This window comes from Myotis davidii, unplaced genomic scaffold (assembly GCF_000327345.1).
Source record: "Myotis davidii unplaced genomic scaffold, ASM32734v1 scaffold660, whole genome shotgun sequence".
Classification (NCBI taxonomy): Eukaryota; Metazoa; Chordata; class Mammalia; order Chiroptera; family Vespertilionidae; genus Myotis; species Myotis davidii.
The window spans coordinates 919,509-940,960 of NW_006292337.1; the positions used below are offsets into that span (position 1 = coordinate 919,509).

The following is a 21,452-nucleotide window of genomic DNA, read 5'->3' on the forward strand; positions in this document are numbered from 1 at the left end:
TTGGCTTTAGGAGTCAAGGCGGGCAGCAGGTCTGCTGAACAACTTTCCATGGTAACAGTGAGGGAGGGGCCGGGGCAAGGGCTGGATGTGGAATATAAAACCCCCGTAACCTAGACTTTTGTGACATCTGGGAAGCCAGGTATTTCTTCTCCTTTCCTGCATTGCCTTCATTGCCCAATTCCCTGTCCAGTAGAACTCCCGCCAGTGGTGAAAGGAGAGTTTCCTTCACCGATGCGTAGTGAGCTCATGTTTGTGCCAGGCACTGTTAGTGGTGCTGGAGAGGCACTAGGCCAGGAGGGAACAGCAGCAGCCTCCTTAGGGGACTTCCCAGGGGACAGAAAATTACAGGACCCTGAGGCAGTGCCACAGGCAGAGGGTGTCCTGGGAAAGGAGTGCTTCTGTGGGGAGAGAGTGGAATCAGATAAAATGTGTGGTGGTCCTGAGCCAAGGGCTGGAGTGAGTTAGGGTGTGGAGGATTGTTTGGGGGGCCAGTGAGAGGAATAGCTTGAACAAAGGCAAAAAGCAAGTTTCATCTGTAATAGCCACAGCTGCAAGGCACCCAGCCGAGCTGGCATTCTTCTGAACCACGTAGAGTGGGATCAAAGGCTTGTCACCTTTCCTCGTTCTCTCTGGTCCCCTCCTCTCTTTCCCCTTTACTCCCCTGGGTTTCCCCCTCCCTCCCTTTTTCATTTTGCTATTCTGACTACCCCTTTCCAAAAGCCCTTTACAGTGGATGTAGATTTTTATTAAATCAACTTTAACTTATTTTGCTTTGAAATGGAGAGTTTGCTACTGCTTTGCAAGTCTCCATTATTATGGAACTGAAAGTTATACAACTGGACAGTTCTTCTGAGACCACCACCACAGATACTACATGGAGGCATCCACATCCTACGGCACCTGCTCCGGGAGGCAGATGCCTTCAGCCATTCATTCATTCACTCATTCATTTACTTTTGTGGGGTAGGAGGTGTGGTAGAGATCAACCAGCCTTCTCTTTCCCAGGCTTTGCAAGAATGGGGGCCATAAAGTGATATCCAAAAATTCTGTTGACCCTTTCTTACATGATGATAATTGTATTGATATCTGTTGATTGGAAATATTTGCTAATACTTTAAGTGAATTTAAATTTAAATGAATCTGTAAGGTATTACAATAGCCTCCATGCACATTTGAAAAATGATGGAACACATTGTTTAGTCAGTATGTAGAGACAAAAGATTGCTAACTGGTGAGCTGTGGACTTGACCTAGCATATGGACATGTTTTGTTTGCTTTATATAATGTTGTTGTTTTTTGCTGTTGTTATTGTTTTAATCTGAATTAGATTCCTGTACCTAAAAGCAGTAGATTTCTTAGATATAGAACTGCCGACCAAGTCCTGCTGTCTCCTTTTACAATCTGGGAAAGAAGCCCAGAGAGATTATGTTACTTGCCCTAAATCACACTGAACTGGGACCAGATCACTGGCCTCTTGACTTCTTCCCCAGGATCCTTTCCATCATCTTGTAATGCTGTTCTAGAACATTATACCATTCTTTTCTTCTCTTTTCACCTGCAGTCCCTCTTGGTGTCCCCAGTTTCTGTGCATCAAGTATCCAGGGCCCCCCAAGAGTTGTCACACCCATTCAGAGCTTCTCCTCCAAGGCTCTGCATTTCAATCATCTCCTCGTTCCCCTCTCATCACAGTGCCTACTCTCTTAGTGCAGATGATCCTTATTTAATTAAGGGATTTAATAAACTCCAAAGTCAATGTGTAGGTGCACTTAATGTAAACTTAAATAATTTCAGCATGTTTCATCCTGAAAAAAAAATCCATGAGCTCCATCTGGATAAAAATTCAATTCTCATTTGGCTTAATATACATTAATATTACAGTGTTACATGTGTCACAGCCCTCTGCATGTGCAGAAATCCGACCACACTTCACCACCTGCGGGAAGATAGGTCATAACCATTTCTCAGAGAAATATGGCCCCTGGTTTTGATGAAGCAGAAGAAACTGTCTTTTAAAAATCCAGCTCAACAGTGATTAGGACAAAAAAGTACTGTATTGAAAACAAATAGTGTGTTGTTTTTTTGTTTTTTGTTTTGTTTGTTTTTAAAAAAAGGAAAGCAGGTAAGGAAAAAGAAAGTAGATGGTTGAGTGTAAGTCCACTCTGAGAAGCTGATACCAGGCCCAGTTCTTTGCCACAATAAGGGCTATCAGGCCTGATGGTCCTATAAATGGAATCATATGAAAATAACCGATCACTCCTTTTTCTTGTGTTCATTTAGGGCTGGGAGCACTGGTCCTCATGTCAAATCCTGTAGCTGGGAGAATAGTATATTATCTGCTTGGTTGGTGCTTCAGTGATTCATCTGTGGTTTTTCTCTTCCAGGTTCTACATAGAAAGCATTTCATACCTAAAGGATAATGCCACCATTGAGCTCTTCTTCCTGAATGCTAAGTCCTGTATCTACAAGGTAAGTTTCCCATTGAAATCTGAAAGTATCTTTTGAAGCTGGAAAGCCCAAGTTGCTGTCTCTCATGTGATTTTAAGGCTTAGTAGGAGTAACTTATAAATTAATTACTATAAGTAAATGACAACTTCATGAAACTAGAGCTGCCAGTGTAATAGTGTGACTCCTGATCCCAGCACTGTGGTTTTGGCTCCTTGAGGTGCTCTTTAACCTGATCTTCGGGGCCTCCTTAACTTGGGAACTTGTCCAAAGAGAAACCTAGACAAGTATGACTAATACACTAGTCATCTTAGGTCTCACTAGTATGGATGAACTTATAACCAAATGCATTTATTTCTCACTATTTTTAGACTTTCTAGCAGCATCTCCCAAAGAGATGTTATTGGACTTAGGGTGGGACAAAGTGTTTTTAATTGTGCTAAATACACATAAAATTCACTATCATAACCATTGATAAATGTACAGTTCACTGGTACTGAGTGCATTTACATCATTACCACCATCTTCAGAACTCTTTTCATCTCATAAAACTGAAACTCGGTACTCATTAAACACTAATTCATTCCTTCTCCCTCTACACCCTAGTGACTACCTTTCTACCTTTGGTCTCTGAATTTCACTGCTGTAGGTACCTCATATAAGTGGAATCAAACAGTACAGTGTGGGGCAAAAGCAGATTTACAGTTGTTTGTGTGGAAAATAATACAATAATAATAAATACAGTAGGTCCTCGGGTTATGTCGGAGATTTGTTCCTACAGCGTGACGTAACTCGATTTTTGCCGTAAGTCGGAACCCACCACATAAGCACCTACGTCACTCACATGGAGCACATACACAGCAGTAATAAAGTGAAACAATAAAAAAATTTAAAAGAAAGATAACAATTCCTGACCTTTACTTGTGGTAAATAAATAACAAAAAACATAAAGCACATATGTTCATACGTCAAAATGACGGAACTTTATTTTTTAATAAATAAATGGGAGATGGTGACATAACCACAAAACGACGTACCTCCACTTTCACCTTTTGCTATTGTAAATAATGTTGCTATGAACATGGGTTTATATCCTGTAAAGACAGGTTTATAAATATCTGTACAAGTCCCTGCTTTCAGTTGTCTTGGGTGTATACCCAGAAGCGGTATTGCTGGATCACATGTAATTCTATGTTTAATCTGAGAAGCTGCCATACTGATTTCTATAGCGACTGTGCCAATTTATATTTCCACCAACTATGGATAAAGGTTCCAGTTCCTCTGCATCCTTGCCAATACTTATCTTCTGTGGGTTTTTTGTTTTTGTTTTTGTTTTTTTTTTTAATAATAGCCATCCTGATAGTATGAGGTCTTATCTTGTTGTGATTTTGATTTGTATTTCCCTAATAGTAAGGTTGAACATCTTTCCATATGCTCAGTAGCCATTTGTACATCTTCTTTAGAGGAATGTCTCTTCAAGAACAGTTCTTAATCAGGTGGGACAGTCCCTTGCTCTATATCCAGTTCCCCAATATGCTAATAGTGTTTCCTTTCACTGGAAAACCCACATGCCCATACGCATTTCCAGAGAACCCCCTGGGTTGAGAACCACCATTAGGACAACATTTTTAAAGTAAACAGCCACTCTGCTGGCCCCTTGTGTCTCAGCATGCACCCTGTGTCTCACTACTGCAGCCTTCAGCACACACGCCACATGTGCTTGTTAGCAACGTAAAGACAGGTAATACCCGCTCAGGTCTTACATGGCAGGCTGGGTGCTGAGTGCCTTCTGGAAGTTGTGTGGCTGAATCTTCACAACACCTTTGAGAGGAATACTACTTTTTATCTCTTTTTTTTTCTGTGAAGAATATGAGGCACAGGGAGGTTGTAAGGTTCGCCTGAGGTCACATATCTACTGAATGGCAGTCTCAACTGGGGTTGAGCTCAGTCACCTGCGCCCTGGAGGGCATACTCTCCTCAGAGTGGAAGATGCCCCGGCATCCAGAGAACTTCAAAGCAAGTACACTGTTATAAAAACGGTCAGTGGTTATATTGGAAGGAGCCTGAGGAGATTCCCACTGCCTATATTTTCAGATTTTGACTAAACCCAGTTTTGGGGATTTCAACAACCCATAACCATTCACACACACACACACACACACACACACACACACACACAGTTGATATGGTGTGTCAGCCATCACTTTTTCTTCTGGAAGTACTTCAGCACTTTCACTGTACCGAATAGTTTTACCATATGCAAATATTCAAACTAATGAGGGCCTGGTAGTGATCAACTTCAGTTCTATGAAAGGACGGCACTTGGTGACAGCTACTGATCCAGGGCTTACACGGGGCTCAAACCCAGTGGCTCAAGACTAAAGTATTTTGAGTTTTTGCTGAATGGAGGGAAAAGTCACTAAATGTAGTTCCAGGAACATGCAGGTTCCTTCCTTTCTCCAAGCCCTTGTTTTCTCATTATAACGTGGAAATCATAATATCAAATTTATATGCCTTACAGATTGTACGAGTAACTGATGCTTTTTGTTTAATGAATGTAAGCACACTTTGAAACTGGTCAGAAATAAAAAGTGAGCATTGTCCACCAGATGGCAGACGTGGGTAGTAAATGTTTGGAAAGTCACTGACCTGATGAAATCACACTCAACCCAGGCAAGTACAGAAATACCTCAAACCACTGCCTATATCAGCCGTGGGCAAACTACGGCCCACAGGCCGGATCCTGCCTGTTTGAAATGAATAAAACTAAAAAAAAAAAAAAAAAGACCGTACCCTTTTATGTAATGATGTGTACTTTGAATTTATATTAGTTCACACAAACACTCCATCCATGCTTTTGTTCCGGCCCTCCGGTCCAGTTTAAGAACCCATTGTGGCCCTCGAGTCAAAAAGTTTGCCCACCCCTGGCCTATATTTTCACATTTTGACGAAACCCAGGTTTTGGGGATTTCAACAACCCATAACCATTCACACACACACACACACACACACACACACTTTCTTATAATTTTTTTTTTTTTTACTGTTCAGGCAGCTGGGTGAAGGGAGAGAAAGGTTCCCTCTCGGGGTTGCTCAGTTCAGTCTGGCCACAAATGATGAGCTGGAGCTGAAGACCACAGTGCTTTTAGACTCTGAGATTCATGGGAAATAAAAATAGATAAATCCTTCCAACGAAATACTAGGTTCCCAAGTGAAGGTGGTGATGCATTCATTTATGATCACGGTGCCCACAGCAGCAGTCTGCCTACTGACATGGGGAAGGGTGTCAGTTCAGAACCCCAGCCGCCTTGTCTCCGGAGCTATCCTAGAGCTTGGTCATGCCAATGACCCAGGGATGGCTGTTCTGCAGTTTCTATAGAATACCAAACAGCATCATGGATGACCTGTTTCCCTCCCTGTCATCAAAAATAAAGTTTTAATTTGCATAAATCGACACTTAGAGTTTATATTTACAATGTTCACATATATTACTTTATTTGAGCCTCATGAGTGAGGTTAAGCAGGACACATTAACTTTCCAGAGGAAGGAAACTGATATTAGGGAGGTTACGGGACTTACTCAGAGACAAAGGGCCCGATGTGACCTAATGTGCACAGTTGTAAACATGTAAAGACCTTGGGAGTTCCAGTAGCACAGTGATTGTAATTGGGCATTTAGGTTTGGTGTCTGACAGACTTGGGTTCCCTTTCCAGCTCCGCCTCTTAGTAAATGCAATAATTGTGGGCACCTTCTGTGGTGTCTCCAAGCTTAATTTTCCACTTTGGTTTGCAAGGATATTAAAAGAACCTACCCACAACCTTCTTGAGAAATTCAAGCAAGATAAAGCATGAATGAGGATAGCACCCCGCCAGGCACTCTGTTAGCTCCTGTGGAGATAGAAGTGCTCACTTGGGTGCAGGCTTGAGAAGGTGTTTATCTTGGCTGTGATCTTCTTTGAGTCACTCTGGCTGCCCTGGAGCCAGAGGGTGGTGCCAGACATAACCTGTAGATGATGCTGATACCACAGGCTTCAGTTGACACAGCACAGGTTTAATATCAGCTCCCTTCCTGTTTCTTGGGGAATGAGTCCTACAGCATGCTGGAATCCAAGTTGTTCCAATATAATAAGCTGTTTAGAACCAAGACGGCTGTGTAGGTAAATGCTGGTATTTGCTGCTTCCCACAACTACATCAAAATTACAACTGAAATACAGAAAAACCATCATTCAGAACCACTTGAAGTGCAAGTCCTACAACTAGAGGAGTAAAGAAGAAAATACATACTGGTAGAGACTGATAGGAGGGGCAGAGGCGTGAAATGGACTCGTCCAACATATGGCATTTTTATAATTGGGATGGATTTAGTGGCTGTAGGGTCCCAGCCTCACACCAGATCCCTAACCCAGAGTTCCATAACTTGGAAGAGAAGTCCCCATAACTTTGGGCTGTAAAAACCAGTGGGGATTGGGGCTGAGTGACACAGAGGCTGCTGGAGACCCAGGGAGTTCCTCTTAAAGGGCCAAACTTACATGGTCCCACACCCTCTGAGCTCCAGCTCTGGGTGGCAGCACTGGGGGAAACAGGGTTATACTGGGATGAACTGGATTGTTTGGCATAAGGACAGGATCTGAGGGGTGGCTTTCTCCCAGACAGGGGTCATTGTTCCTGTGCTGGGACCTCCCCTAGTCACAGAGCTGACTCACAGCCATATATGAGTTTCTATAAGCATGGCTTATACTATTTGCTCCTACCTGGTGATTCCCTGAGATCCCTGCCCCATCGAACTTGCAGCCCCACCCAAACTGTTTGCAGAGGCTTTTTCATATGAATGGACTGTCCTGGATCAGCCTTCAGACTTTCCTAAAATCTCTTAAACAAGTAGCAGCTGATGTCAGCATGCCCCATATCTATCAATAAGAGTCCCAATACCCAGCACTAGCACTAGCCTGCCTCACCTGGACATTTCCAAGCCCATTACAAATAACAGTCATCTGCTGATAGCTTCATAGTTCCTACTGGGTAGCCCCAGGCAGTAGCTGACTTTGCACCTCCCAGAGGCCCCAGAGCCAGTGCAACTGGTAGACAGATTCAGATCATACCAGATTACAACTCTGCACATCCACAAGCGACACACTCAAGGGGCAGATGTAGTGAGCACCAAAGCCCCACTGAAGCAAGTTCTGCCCGATAGGGGTGTCTCCTGCACAGCAGCTCTTTCACTGTAGCTGCAGCTAGTCCTCACAGCCAGTTGGCCTAGAGGTCAACTCCTCCCAGTGACGCCAACAGCAATCAAGTGGTGAATAGCAAACAAGACTGTGCACACAGCTCACACGGGGGTGCACCTACCAGTGCCCAGCTCAGGTGACTGGGAAGGCTGAGCCACTGGACCCTACAGAACACCTACTACACAAGGGCACTTTACCAATTCCAAGAGACATAGCTACTCTATCTAATATATAGAAACAAACACAGTGAAGCAGCTAAAATGTGGAGGCAAAGAAACATATCACAAATGAAAGAATGGAAGAAATCTCCAGAAGGAGAAATAAGGAGCATCTGGGACAACTTTAAGCATACCAACATTTGAATTATGGGGATGCCAGAAGGAGAAGAGAGAGAGCAAGATATTGAAAACCTATTTGAAGAAATAATGACAGAAAACTTTCCCTATCTGATAAAAGAAATAAACTTACAAGTCCATGAAGCCAGAGAGTCCCAAACAAGAGGAACCCAAAGTGGCCCATACCAAAACACATCATAATTAAAAGGCCAGGGATTAAATATAAAGAGAGAATCTTTAAAAGCAGCAAGAGAAAAGCAGTCAGTTACCTATAAGGGAGTGCCCATACATCTGTCAGCTGATTTCTCAACAGAAACTTTGCAGGCCAGAAAAGAGTGGTGAATAGCAAGGACCTACAACCAAGATCATTCTACCCAGCAAAGTTGTCATTTAGAGTTGAAGGTCAAATAAAGAGCTTCACAGACAAGAAAAAGCTAAAGAAGTTCATCACCACCAAATCAGCATTACACGAAATGTTGAAGGATGTTCTTTAAAAGGAAGAGAAGGAGGAGGAGGAGGAGGGGGAGGAAGAGGAAGAAGAAGAAGAAGAAATAAAAATATAAACAATAAAATGGCAATAAATACATATCTATGAACAATTGAATCTAAAAATCAAAATAAACCAACAAGGAAGCTAATGATTGAAATAAACTGGAATAAAATAGAATTAGAGGCATGGAAACATGGAACAAACTGACAAATCTCAAAGGGAAGTGGGAAGGGGAAGAGGTGAGAAATTGACCAGAGATCTTATATGCATATATGCATTACCTATGGACACAGACAATAGGGTTGTGAACCAGGTGGAGAGGAGCAATGGGGGAAATAGAGGGGCATCTGTAATACTCTTAATAATAATTTTTTTTAAATAAGCTGTTGATTCCTGCTTCTTCTAAGTCCCTGTTTCATTCACTTTTCAAAGCATAAATATTTATTTTATCAAAGTAACATATAACACAGATATTAATGTTGGCAAAAATAGAAGGCAGCAGAAAAAGAGGAAGACCAAATATGAGATGGATTGACTCCAGAAATGCAGGTGTAGATGTGAGTCTGCAGGAGCTGGGCAGGGCTGTTGACAGGACACTGCACATCACTCACTCCTACAGTCACCTATGAGACAGTTTAAAAGTCGAATGGTTCTAAGAGGCTTTTTATGGAAAAGAGCCCCACCCCTAGTCCTACCACTTTCAACCATTTTAGCTGTTTCTTCTAGTATTTGCCTCTCTATTTCTAAATAATTGGCACAGGGCGTTATTCCTTGGTTTATCCATTTTAGGTTTATTGAGTTCCTATTAGGATAGGTGAGGATTAAGGTCTCCTATACAACCTTCTACACTCTGCCTCTCCCATTTTCCCAGTGTGGTGGTAGCGCAGTTCTGGGTGAAAGCACAGCTGTCAGCATTACATTATTATGACTAATCCAAGCAGCATCCTATGTTTGTGATTCTTTTTTAGATAACCAGATGTTTTACCTAAAGGTGATAATTGCCTTGCTGTTACTTGTTTCATTTCTATGTCCCCATCATTGCTTCCCTAAAAGCTCCCACAGGTTCCTAAATGCATACCAATATTAATTTCCAAATGCTGCAGGCCATTCACCAGCTCTCTTTGGTTTGGTTTTGGTTGTTTCTGCCTTTTGTTGTTTTTCTTGGGCCCTCCCTTTTGGAGCCCTCTGTCGTCTTGCTCCAGTCTGGATGTGGCATCATTCATAGACCTCATGAAAGACATCCATTCCTCATCCTGCACCCCAGCTCTATGGTGGGTTGTTTGTTTACTGAATCCTGAGTCTTCCTGTGTTTTGTTTTACACCATCATTTCACCAGACAACATCCTCCAGAAATCCAGAGAAAGTGCACATGGGAAGGAAAATGTTTCAGTGTTTGCAAATCTGAAAAAGTCTTCTACCTTTATATCTGATCAATAGTTTGACTGTATGTAAATACATACAGGATGAAGATCTCTCTCAGGGTATCACAAGTGTTGCTTCAGAGTCACCTGCTTTGAAATCTCATCTCTCCTATTTTTCATCTCTGTCTTTTATTCTATCTTCTAGGAGATTTCATCAATATTATCTTTAATCTCCTCTATTGATTTTTTAAGCTTTTCTGTCATGTTTTTAATTTCCAAGACTTCCTTCATTTTATCTGGTTTTTCTTTTTTATGCATGTATATTGTTCTATTCTTATCTTTGAATCTAAAATCCTCTTATTTTTCTGATAATATTAATTATCATGTGTGTTCTGTCTAGTTCTTTTTTTTTTCTGTTTATTTATCGTGGTTTGTGTCTCTCATTAGGAGACTTTCTTGATGTTGATAATCTGTTGACCCTGGTCTGTTTGTGGACGTTTATGAGAGAGGCACTTAAAAGCTAACTGATGCTCCCAGGGCCCAGGAGGGGGTGGTACCCCCTGGTGGGTGTCCCTGTGGAGGGATCCATTGGCAAGCTGGGTCTTTCAGTGGAAACCCCCGATATCAGTGTCCTTTCTTTGTGGCTCTTCATTCTGTCCAGAGGAGACACCCTCCCCCTCTTCTTGCCCAGGGAAGGCAATGGCCTCCATTCAGGGTATAGATGCCCTTTTAATCCTTGGCTTTCAGTACATCTCATTCTAGCTTCCTGTTCATCTCCAGGGAATAAACCTTGGGTTTCTTCAACAGCAGAGAAGTGAGAAACGGGTTTTTGTTTTATCATTTTTTCCAAACTACAAATACCACCTTCCTACCTTCCACTCTCTCTTCACCAGGAGGAATTCGACCAGTGGTTCTCAATCTTCCTAATGCTGTGACCCATTAATACAGTTCCTCATGTTGTGGTGACCCCAAATTTCGTTGTTACAAATTGAACATAATTAAAGCATGGTGATTAATCACAAAAACAATATGTAATTATATATGTGTTTTCTGATGATCTTAGGTGACCCCATGTGAAAGGGTCGTTCAACCCCCAAAGAGTCTTGACCCCACAGGTTGAGAACCGCTGAATTAGACCCATGCACAAATTGGGTTTCTCTCTCACTTTCCCTGCTTCCAGCCCCCTTATTTCCTACAAAAGGAGAGAAAAGTACAGTGCTAACCTACCCAAGTGGCAGATAAATAGACTCCAGTAATGAGAGAGCAGGGCTGTAATTGTCTGTCTGAGTGAAGCAAGAGGGAGTACAGAATGGGGCCACCAATGCCCACACGCTCCAACAGCACTTCTGATGTGTTTTAACTCAGCTAAGGTGACATGTGGGTGACAGGAAGGAAATTTATGACCAGAGGATGGGGAGATTCATTTAGAAATCTGTCTGATCCCATGGCAAACTCCCCAGGGAATTGTGCCTGGGGATGTTATGTGTTCCTTGGGAAGCGACACGAGAAAGCAGAGCTCTCCTGCCAAGCCTTCCATCTGGTTCTCTCCCTCTTTGGATGTGGCCTCCTTGTCAAAAGGAGAGGCCCATCAATCAGGCTCCCAGGAGACAGTGGACATGTCACACTACACGGGCGTGGTTGGGTGGACATGGATTCTCATCTCAGCTCTGTCCCCACCTTCGGGCTGCAGGATCAAATCCTGCCTGCTCCGAGTTCTGCACTGACAAAGTGAAATTGATGTCAAAAGTTAATCACCATAATAATTTGCAATAGCCTTGCAAACAATTAGTGCTAGGACAGAAAATGTCAGTGTCTCTTTAATTTCTTTAAAAGGATTCCCATAGAATATAGAACTTAAAGTTATAAGGGAAATCTGAGACCCAGCCCCCAACACTTTTCACAGAGAGGCAAGAAAATTGGCTCCCACACTGAAAGATCTGTCTCCATTCAGTTCCTCGTAGGAGTAATTTGATACTTATGTGATTTCAGTCAGGTGAAGTGAGGGACTAGTCAAATAACTAACTGTGTAATTATGAATCTCATGTTTGAGCTGTATGACCCTGTCCAGACTTCCAGGGATCAACGGTTCACTCTGTAACTGTATTTGTCAAATGTAAATTATGCTTTACCTCAACCCTTATCCAATAACGATCGCCAAAGAAACAGGACCCATGGACACCATCTGAAGATAATGGAAATGTGCCTGCCTCTTTGGGTTGGAGGAAAAGTTGGCAGGAGCAATTTTTGAATTTTTATGATCACCTTCCATGACTGGTCACTGAACTACTCACATAGTCAATGCTCAGTAAATTGTTTTTGATTGATTACTTTCCAACCCCAGGGAGCAAAGATTCACATATTTCCTGGGAAATTATCAAGTTTGGTGCCTACCCGTGCCCACTGAGAGCAAGCAAATCATGTCAGAAAAGAAAAGGCTTAAAATTCCTGTGTTAGGTGTGCTGGGGGAAGGGGTCTTGTCCAACCTTCTTTTTCAAGATTTTCATATTGGTCTGGGAGCTTCACATATTACTGGAGCTTAAATAATCAGCCTTGGGCAATGCTTGCCACTTAGTCTAAATACCATCAGTCTTGACAAGACTGAAATAAGTGGCCTTTATCTAAGATCTTCAAAGGGCTTTGCTAATGAACAGATGATACCGTCTCCTCTGAAGATGGGAGAAACCCAGCCCAGAATCAAGTCCCACAGGACAAAGGAACCAACATAAAGATTAGTCTCAGACTTATGCTAGTAGTATCCTAATCCTTATCTCTTAGTATGATTGTTGCAGGAGTAACGTGTGCTCATATCACAGAGAGAGGAAGAGAAGGCCCTTCATTTTCAACTCTAGAAACAAACGAATGTGGACTCATTATTTTAGCTGCCCATGACCTCTAAAAGATTCCTCGGGGTCATGAAATGGTCTGTGTGCAGTGGACAGCAGGAGCCATCCTTGAGCTACAAAAGGAGATTGGGGGCCCAGCATGAATGGCATGTACCCCAGTGGATCATTAGACAAACATGAAGTGACTTGACTCATGAAAAACTGGCAAAGTGCTAGAAAGAGGAATTGTGCAAGATCACATCAGTCTTATCATGCACCACAGCTCCTGTTTGCCTGGGGGCGAGTTCTTGTAGTCATTATGAGTTGTGCAAGAACTCAGTTACACAGCCATAAGGAGGCAAAATGTGGGCATCAGAACCCACTTGGATGATATACACACACACACAATGCTGCCCACCTCTTTAAAAAATACATAGCTCATTGAAGATTTCTATGTATACCAAAAGTGCTGGAGAGCAGTGGCAAAACTGTGGTGTTCAGATGATCTATAAACACCAGTGAATGAAAATAAATAATACAGGCATATTTGTAGTGGGTCTTAGAGTTTCCAACTCACATCTACATTTATGCCTCATCAAACTCAGTAAAATAATTGGAAAAGAAATCGTTATTCCCGTTGGACAGAGGAAGAAGGTGAAACTCAAGACTAGGGGTCCTCAAACTTTTTAAATAGGGGGCCAGTTTACTGTCCCTCAGACCGTTGGAGGGCCGGACTATAGTTTAAAAAAAAAAACTATGAACAAATTCCTATGCACACAGTGGTGGCAAAACACCCGGCGGGCTGGATAAATGTTTTCGGCGGGCTGCATGTGGCCCACGGGCTGTAGTTTGAGGACCCCTGCTCAAGACCATTGATTTATTCACAGCCCTACAGCTGTTTGAGGGTTAGAACTAGAACCTGGAATATTCAGGTGAGCATAGACATTATCTTAAGGAGGACGGAAATAAACGATACTCTTTTGATGTTTTATGGGTGAGAAGAAAGGTGGTCACAGTTGGTAGGATTCATTCAGAAAACCATTGGGCAATCCCTGTACATCATTCTGAATGGATTTGGCAAAGGTCATCCTCACTGGAAGCTTCTCAACCTACAATATGGTCATCAGTCATATTTTGTTATAATTATCTCATTAATCTTACGTGAAAGTTGGAATTTCTGTGATTCCTGACCATGAGGGGATGCTACTCATTAGGATTCTTGGTTGAGTGGAAAGACCATCATCACGTTCCTTGGTGCCAGGGGAGCATGATGAGATCCTCCAGCTCTCAGGACTTTTGGAGACAGTCCATAACACCTGCCGCTTAGGGTTCTCGTGGGGCAATTTGTTTGGAACACTTGGAGACCCCAAGGTGGAAATCTTTCTGAGAATTGTTAGGCATTATGCTGCTAACAAATGACCTCAGGCCTCTTCTTTCCAACTGCCTAGTCACCGGGGATAAAGCCATGCTGATTGGGAGGAAGGGAAGCCATCCCCAGCCTGCTCTGAACACATGCACATACCTGCAGATAGTCACGCTTTGATCTTCCCTGCCATCTTTCAAAAGATTAAAGAAAGCAGCACAAATTTTTCAGTAGTACGTGAAACAGACACCCCAAATGCACACCAAATGGCCTCAATAACTACCAGACATCACATTCCCTTCTACCCGTACCCACCTCTTACCAGTGAGGCCCAGGATTAAATATCACATGGCCACCAGAGCACCCTAGATTCCCAGGCAAGATTTCAGCTCAGCAAGCCCTGCTGACAACCATCCTCAGGCGGTTCTGAGAGCACTGGGAGCACAGAGGGATGTCACACCACTGGGACCTAGGTGGTGCCAGGTGAGAAATGCCCATGGATCTCCCCTGAAGGGTATCCTCCTGGTCCCCCTCCTTCTTTCCCGTTTTGTTCTCAGTCAAGAAAAACCCAGCATCCAGGAAAGTATGAGGGTTTTGCACACACACTTTCTGGTCCCATTCAGTTTATTTTCTCTGCTTGAGCAGAAACACATGGAAGAAGCCACCTCTGGTTGCCAGAGAAGTCAGATGAGAAGAAGGTAGAGTTGTCTTTTCCATGTTATATAGTATCTAAGAGGAGGATCTCTGGAAACTTGTATTCACTCTTCTCCACGGGGAAGTCAGTTTCCAGGTTTTGAAGACCAATGGGAAATGGGTGTGGGCAGAAAGTCTAGAGCAAGCATGTCAAATTTGTGGCCAGTGGGCCGCATGCCTGGTTTATTTATGGGCGAGTTTGACATGCTTGGTCTAGAGCTCTGTGCCGTCATAGTGGAATTTTAAAGATAAAATCAAGTGGTGGGGCCAGGTGTAAAAGGGGAAAAAGTTTTATTATAGTAGACATCAGGGAATCTGACAGAGACTGCAAGATAGTAAAGTATTTTCTCACAATTAGGAACATGTCTTCCCACCGTTCCCAGACCGATTCTTACACACACACCATGTAGATCTCTATCCTGACTTCTCTGAGCATAGACTAGATTCATGGTCGGCAAACTGCGGCTCACGAGCCACATGAGGCTCTTTGGCCCCTTGAGTGTGGCTCTTCCTAAGCCTTAGGAGTACCCTAATTAAGTTAATAACAATGTACCTACCTATATAGTTTAAGTTTAAAAAATTTGGCGCTCAAAAGAAATTTCAGTCGTACTTTTGATATTTGGCTCTGTTGACTAATGAGTTTGCCAACCACTAGACTAGATGATTCTTGAAAGCATTCAAAATTAAGTAGAAATGATAAGTAGAACTGATAAGTCATAATGCAGCTCTCTTTTCCATCAGATTTTGCAAATGTGTGGGATGTCTGGGGCACTGCCTCTGTTAATCCTTTTTCCTCTACCTGGCCACATTGTGGTACTTGCTGTGTTTCCTATCTTCATTGAAGATGGTCAAGGTCAGAGAAGGTGAAAACTCACCCACTTAGATTTACTAGTCCCCACTTACCCTGAGGACCAATATGATGAGAAAGAACTTGGGTAAATCAGGTCAGACATTTAATTGTGCATTTTCAGTAGCTTTACTCTGAATAATAGTACATTATAGTTAATGTTCACCAACAGATTAGTGTCCAGAAGTTTCTCTGGAAACTGCACAATAGACTGTGTAAAACCAAATCAAATAAAAAAGACCTCTGTCCGTCTTCCGCACCCTGCTTCTCCACTGTGGGGACATTCTCATTTAGCAAATGAGTCAAATAATGAACTTAAAGCTGTGTTCTTGGTTGGTTTTGAGTTACACGTTAGTTAAGCCTCACCTTGGGTGTTAAATATTAGCCCACCATTGGCCTCTGGCTGCAGTGTAGGTGTAAATGTTTGATAGAAAAGTACACATCCCAATACACTAACAGGTGCACGTGAGCGACATTGGAAAGCTGGTTGGTGGGAATGGAAATGAACATAGAGTAGAAATCATCCACTGTGGAGACCTGGGATAGTGTTTCTGTTAAATCATTTGTATGCTGTTAAGTGATTTACATTCTCATGGGACCTGGTAATCCCAGAAATTCGATTCCAGGCATTCCTCCACATCCCAGCACTGCCAGTCTGTGTCAGTGACAGCAGCCTTAAAGCTCCTTCAGCCGATTAAGCGTCTAGAATTATTGTCCCCTTTCTTCCATCTACTCTTGTTAGTTCCCTTAGCCCACACATCTAAGGCAATTCAGTAGCAAACATTACTACTCATCTTTGAAATTCCTAAGCCTGAAGGAGGCAGAACCATGTCCTTCCTACAAAAGATACAGTTTAGTGCATTGTTTTGCACAGGGGCACATTCTGGACCACACACAAAAAATTAGAAAACTCCATGAATCGGAGTTTAGTTTATAATTCAAATGAAAAGTAACTCTTCTTTTAGCTACCATTAATGATAGCTGTGGTTCTGAAAATATGTTGGCTAAGACAGTGTCCTAATTGGTTTAGGGGAGCACACCCTCAGGAAGGTCACAACTGGACAAGAAGTTTGGGATTGTCTCCAGCCCCATCACTGTCACTAAGGCCTCCTGACTTTGGGCAAGTCCCTTACAGTTTTGGACTTCTGTTCTCAGTGTAAGCAGGGGCTGGACTAGCTGTGTCTAAGTCTGTCCTCACTCTAACTTTCTGTGCTCCAGTCACTCACTGCAGGATCTAGAGATGTTAGAAAGATAACAGTAATTTGACAACAGAAGTATCACATTGGCTACTTTTCCTATTATTCTTACAATAGTGGCCTGGTGCACGAAATTTGTGCACATTAAAAGGGAATTATTTAGAGGAAATATTTTAATATTGCTATTTGCCCTTTCTCTATAATAGAAGTGTCAGAGATGAAAGAAAATTAGTAAAATGTATATGAAAATCTCCCTCCTGTCAGAGTCTGGGGCATGCCATGGGACCCAGAGTCAAGTCCCCGCCCACCTGCGCACCCCTCAAAATCGCACGAGACCCAGTCCTGGCCAGCCCCACCCTCATCAAGCCCTGCAGGGTGGGGGGTGTGGCCTCAGGTCCCCCAGCCCGGCATGAGGGTGCAAGGGTGAGATGACCATTTGCATATTAGCTCTTTATTATATAGGAAGGATGCTGATGGACTCCAGATTTCTCTTCATCTTTAAGATCTGAACTACAGGGTGTCCCCAAAAAATGTATACATGCTTTAACAGTTCATAGCTCAATTTTGAAAATAAAATGTATTTTAACAAACACTACCTTTATAATTATTCAAAGTGTGTGTATACATTTTGGGGGGACACCCTATATATAACAATACAGAGTTGTGTGCTTTAATTTTTTAAGAAGGTAGGTGTCATGTTAAGTGTTTATACTATAACACACACAAAAAAGAAGAAAAAAGAGCACTCACATACACCCAAAGGTACTCAAGGAAAACTTTGGAGGTGATAGATATGCTTATTACTTTTACAGGTGTATGCATTTGTCAAAACTCAATCTAGTTATAGATATTCAACACACGCAGCTAATTGTGTTTATCAATTATACCTTGGTAAAGCTATTTAGAAAGGAGAGATGAACTATATATACATTGAAAAATATATATTAAATAGAAGAAAAAAAATATTTTTTTTTTCCAAAAGTTTTATGTCCTTTTAAGACCATGTCCATAGATCATGTTTAAATATTTGGGGAAAGGATGAGTAGGCCGGAGCGTTTTTACACTGGAACTCCAGAAAGAGCTGACCCATCGAACTGGCTGCAGTGGCAGCCCACAGCTGCCTCACACTCCTGAGTGCAGGAGATAAGAGTGGTGACCGAGGAACTGTATTCTTATTTTTTTTAATTTTAATTTAAAGAGTCACAATCCCATTATAAAGTTTCCTTCAATAAAGTCTTACTGTTGGTTGTGAAGTGAGTTTACGAAGAAAACGCAGATCATTATCAAGCAACCTTACTCCATTGACTAATCAGATGAACAGATTTGTAACAAGCTGCGGACTGACCCACTCCTTAATTTCTCCTGAAGATTAAAAGATGACGCCTTAGAGACAACTGTGCAGTCCCAGCACCACTGGCTCCATTCTGGCCAAGAGCCTTACAAAGGATGTCGGGAGCTCGTGGGGCCAAGTAATTCAGAGGTGTTGTCTCAGGACCCAGAGATGCTTATGTGTGTTTGAGATTCTGGGGAGCCCCTCAGGAAAAGCTCCTTTTAGGGAGACAGCGACTTCTTTAGGGAGAAGTTGCTGACTAACACACCTTCCTTGTCATTTGTTTCTTTGCAGGAGCTGATTGATGTGGACAGCGAGGTAGTGTTTGAATTAGCCTCCTACATTTTACAGGTAGGTAGCCCTCCCCGCCTGACCACACCCAGAAGAAGAGGAGTAAGACTTAGTGCAAAGCCAGCTGCCATTCCACAGCTCGGGGCCTCCAGTAGCTTAGCCACAGCGGGAAAATAACTTTAGGGACACTATATGTGGCTGAAGTGCCTCCCAGCCTGTCAGGGTCATTCCTGGAGCCTTCACAGAGCAGGTGGTTATAGCCGTCCACCAATGGGACTGCATGAAGGCAGTAAATAAGAGCTCTGGTATTTCAAAATGTTCAGACAGCATCTCTACAAAGGAAAATCACGTGTGTAACCTGGGCCTGAGGGACACAGATCATTCTGGGGCCCCATTTTTTTCAGCTTGGCGTTCTCCCCCACTCTGGAGAAAGCCAAGTAAACAGCAAGAATTAATTGCCAGGACGGTCACTTCGAATGCTCTCTAGAAAGACAAGGAAAAGACCTTTATTTTATGCGAAAAAGAGGTGTATCAAATATGAGCAACATTGGTGATATTAGCCACACTGCAGGATGAATAGAAATTATGTCATCAGCTTATCCCTTCAACAAAGATTTATTGAACAAGTACTTTGTTCAAGGCATTCTAGGTTCGCTAAAGGTTCCACGGTCCCTCCCTGGCTCCTAAAGTCTTCAGTACATTCAGAACATAGCCACACTACACGACAAAACCACGAGTAGCACAGACACACAGACAGTGCTGCCCAGACACACACTCTGTTTGAAACTCGTTAAAGTAGAAAAAGTAAGAGCAGGGCCCAGCGGTGGAAACTTGCAGTTTGTCATTATTAGTCACATTCTTTGTATATAGCTTTCTGAAGTTTAGTTTAGATTCTTATATTTCAGTGGCACATGCACGCGCCCCTTCTTAATTATATTTCTGTAGATGGGACCATGGCAGCATAAGCTGCACTTACTCAGTAGAGGAGTTGCCATGACCATAGAATGCATTTTAAAGTATTTAACATGGAATTGGAATGTTTCACAGATGTTGAATTTTTTTCTTCCACAGGAGGCGAAGGGAGATTTTTCTAGGTAAGTTTACAAAAGATTTTTTGCTTAAAAGTTCATTCCTTTGCCTCTCTATTAAAAGAAAGTATTCTGCCCTAGCCGGTTTGGCTCCGTGGATAGAGCATCAGCCTGTGGACTGAAGGGTCCCAGGTTTGATTCTGGTCAAGAGCACGTACTTCAATTGCAGGCTCCTCCTGGGCCCAGGCCCTGGTCAAGACTCGTGCAGGAGGCAACCAATCAATGTGTTTCTCTCACATTGATATTTCTCTCTGTCTTTCCCTCTCTCTTCAGCTCTCTCTAAAAATCAATGGAAAAATACCTTTGGGTGAGAATTGAAAAAAAATTTAAAAGAAAAGAAAGTATTCTTCCTTTTGTAGGAAGACACTTTATAATAATAAATATTTATGATGAGATCCAGCTCGCAACTTGTCTATTGAAACTGACACGTCAGGTATACAAAATACAATGATAGTGAGGATATTCTGTACTAAATAAGCTGAGAGGTTACTAAAAGGCTGAAATGAGAACCCTGTGTCACACATGGCCATGGAATTGAGGTCCCAGTGTCTCTGTGAAGCCCTGAGCCACCACTGTGGTGTGAATGAGGCTGCAGATAACCCTGGAAGACCTAATACAGAAGTTGACATCTTTATTTTCCTCTCTCAGTTTTAGTTCCTGACCCTCACGTGACAAAATGCTACCCCACAGGGGGGTTGTGTTCCTGAAAGTGTTACAACATAATACCCCTCCCCGCCTTTTCTTTTCTTCCTTCATATGTCATGTTAGAGGCAACAGAGACAGCCTCGCATTGCGGAGCCTGCGTGCTGCGTTCATCGCCTGGAGAAGCACACACTTCAGTCCCGCTATCTTTCCGTAGGCACCTCCTGCTCACCAGTCTGTCAGGGTCATTCCTGGAGCCTTCACGGGGCAGGTTGTTGTAGCCACCCACCGATGGGACTGTTTGCTCAGAGACAGACCTTATTCCTGGGATTCTGTTGTATCCAACTCCGGAGGGGAGTCCAGGATAGCCAACTCCTTGGAATCAAGGTCTAGAGGTGGAAAGATCAAACCACATGTACAAGAGAATGGAGCATGGAGGCATAGGATTCTGACTTTTCTCATGCTTTGGGGCATTTGGTCTGTAAATGCAGCACTAACTGCTTCAGTTGGTGGCCTGCCTGTACTGGTCCAGCTTTGTCAAGTTCATGCTGACTGATTCTTCAGCTCTTAGCTGCTTTCTCTTTCCTCTCCCGTGCATTTCTAAAGCTTTCCAACACAACAGGAGGTATATGTTCTCATGAAAATATCTCAGCAAAAGCAAAAAAAAGTATTTGATAACCTAAAACAAGGATTGGCAAACGTTTTCTATAAAGGGCTACACAGTTAATATCTTGGTTTGCAGGCCATAGTCCTATTGCAATTATTTAACATCCCTCTCTCTACATGCAAAAGCAGCTGCAGACAATCAGCAGTGTTCCAATAAAACTTACTTTATAGACTTTAAAATGTTAATTTCTTATACATTTCCATGTATTACAAAGTATTGTTTTTATTCCCCTCCCCAACCATTTAAACATATAACCCATTTAGTTCACAAAGCAGAGGACTGGGTCTGGCCAGTGGGATGCGGTGTGCTGACCTCTGACTCGAAAAGGCAGTCCCTTCAGCTCAGTTTGGATATTTGCATAAGGAGACCTCCAGCCCCTTTTATTTAGTTTTTCTAAGGTCTTGCCATAAGGCAGAGGTAGTCCATGTTTTGGTTTTTTTCAACTGAGGCTTTTTTTTACAGTCTAACTAGAGGCCCGGTGCATGAAATTTTTGCACGGTGGGGAGGGCTGTCCCTCAGCCCAGCCTGCACCCTCTCCAATCAGGGACCCCTTGAGGGATGTCCAACTGCCCGTTTAGGCCCAATATGGTGGGATTGGGCCTAAATGGGCAGTCGGACATCCCTCTCACAATCCAGGACTGCTGGCTCCCAACCACTCA

At 42.8% G+C, this 21,452-nt stretch overlaps 1 protein-coding gene across 3 annotated transcripts in view; it reads left to right on the forward strand.

The window, feature by feature from the left end:
• FRMD4A (FERM domain containing 4A) overlaps positions 1-21,452 on the forward strand; it is a 337,605-nt gene that overhangs the window by 193,440 nt on the left and 122,713 nt on the right. For all 3 annotated transcript variants that reach the window (XM_006765734.2, XM_006765735.2, XM_006765739.2), the window contains exons 5-7: positions 2,382-2,466; positions 18,400-18,456; positions 19,468-19,490. In XM_006765734.2, the coding sequence (XP_006765797.1) occupies positions 2,382-2,466; positions 18,400-18,456; positions 19,468-19,490 (165 nt within the window). The remainder of the gene's footprint in view (positions 1-2,381; positions 2,467-18,399; positions 18,457-19,467; positions 19,491-21,452) is intronic.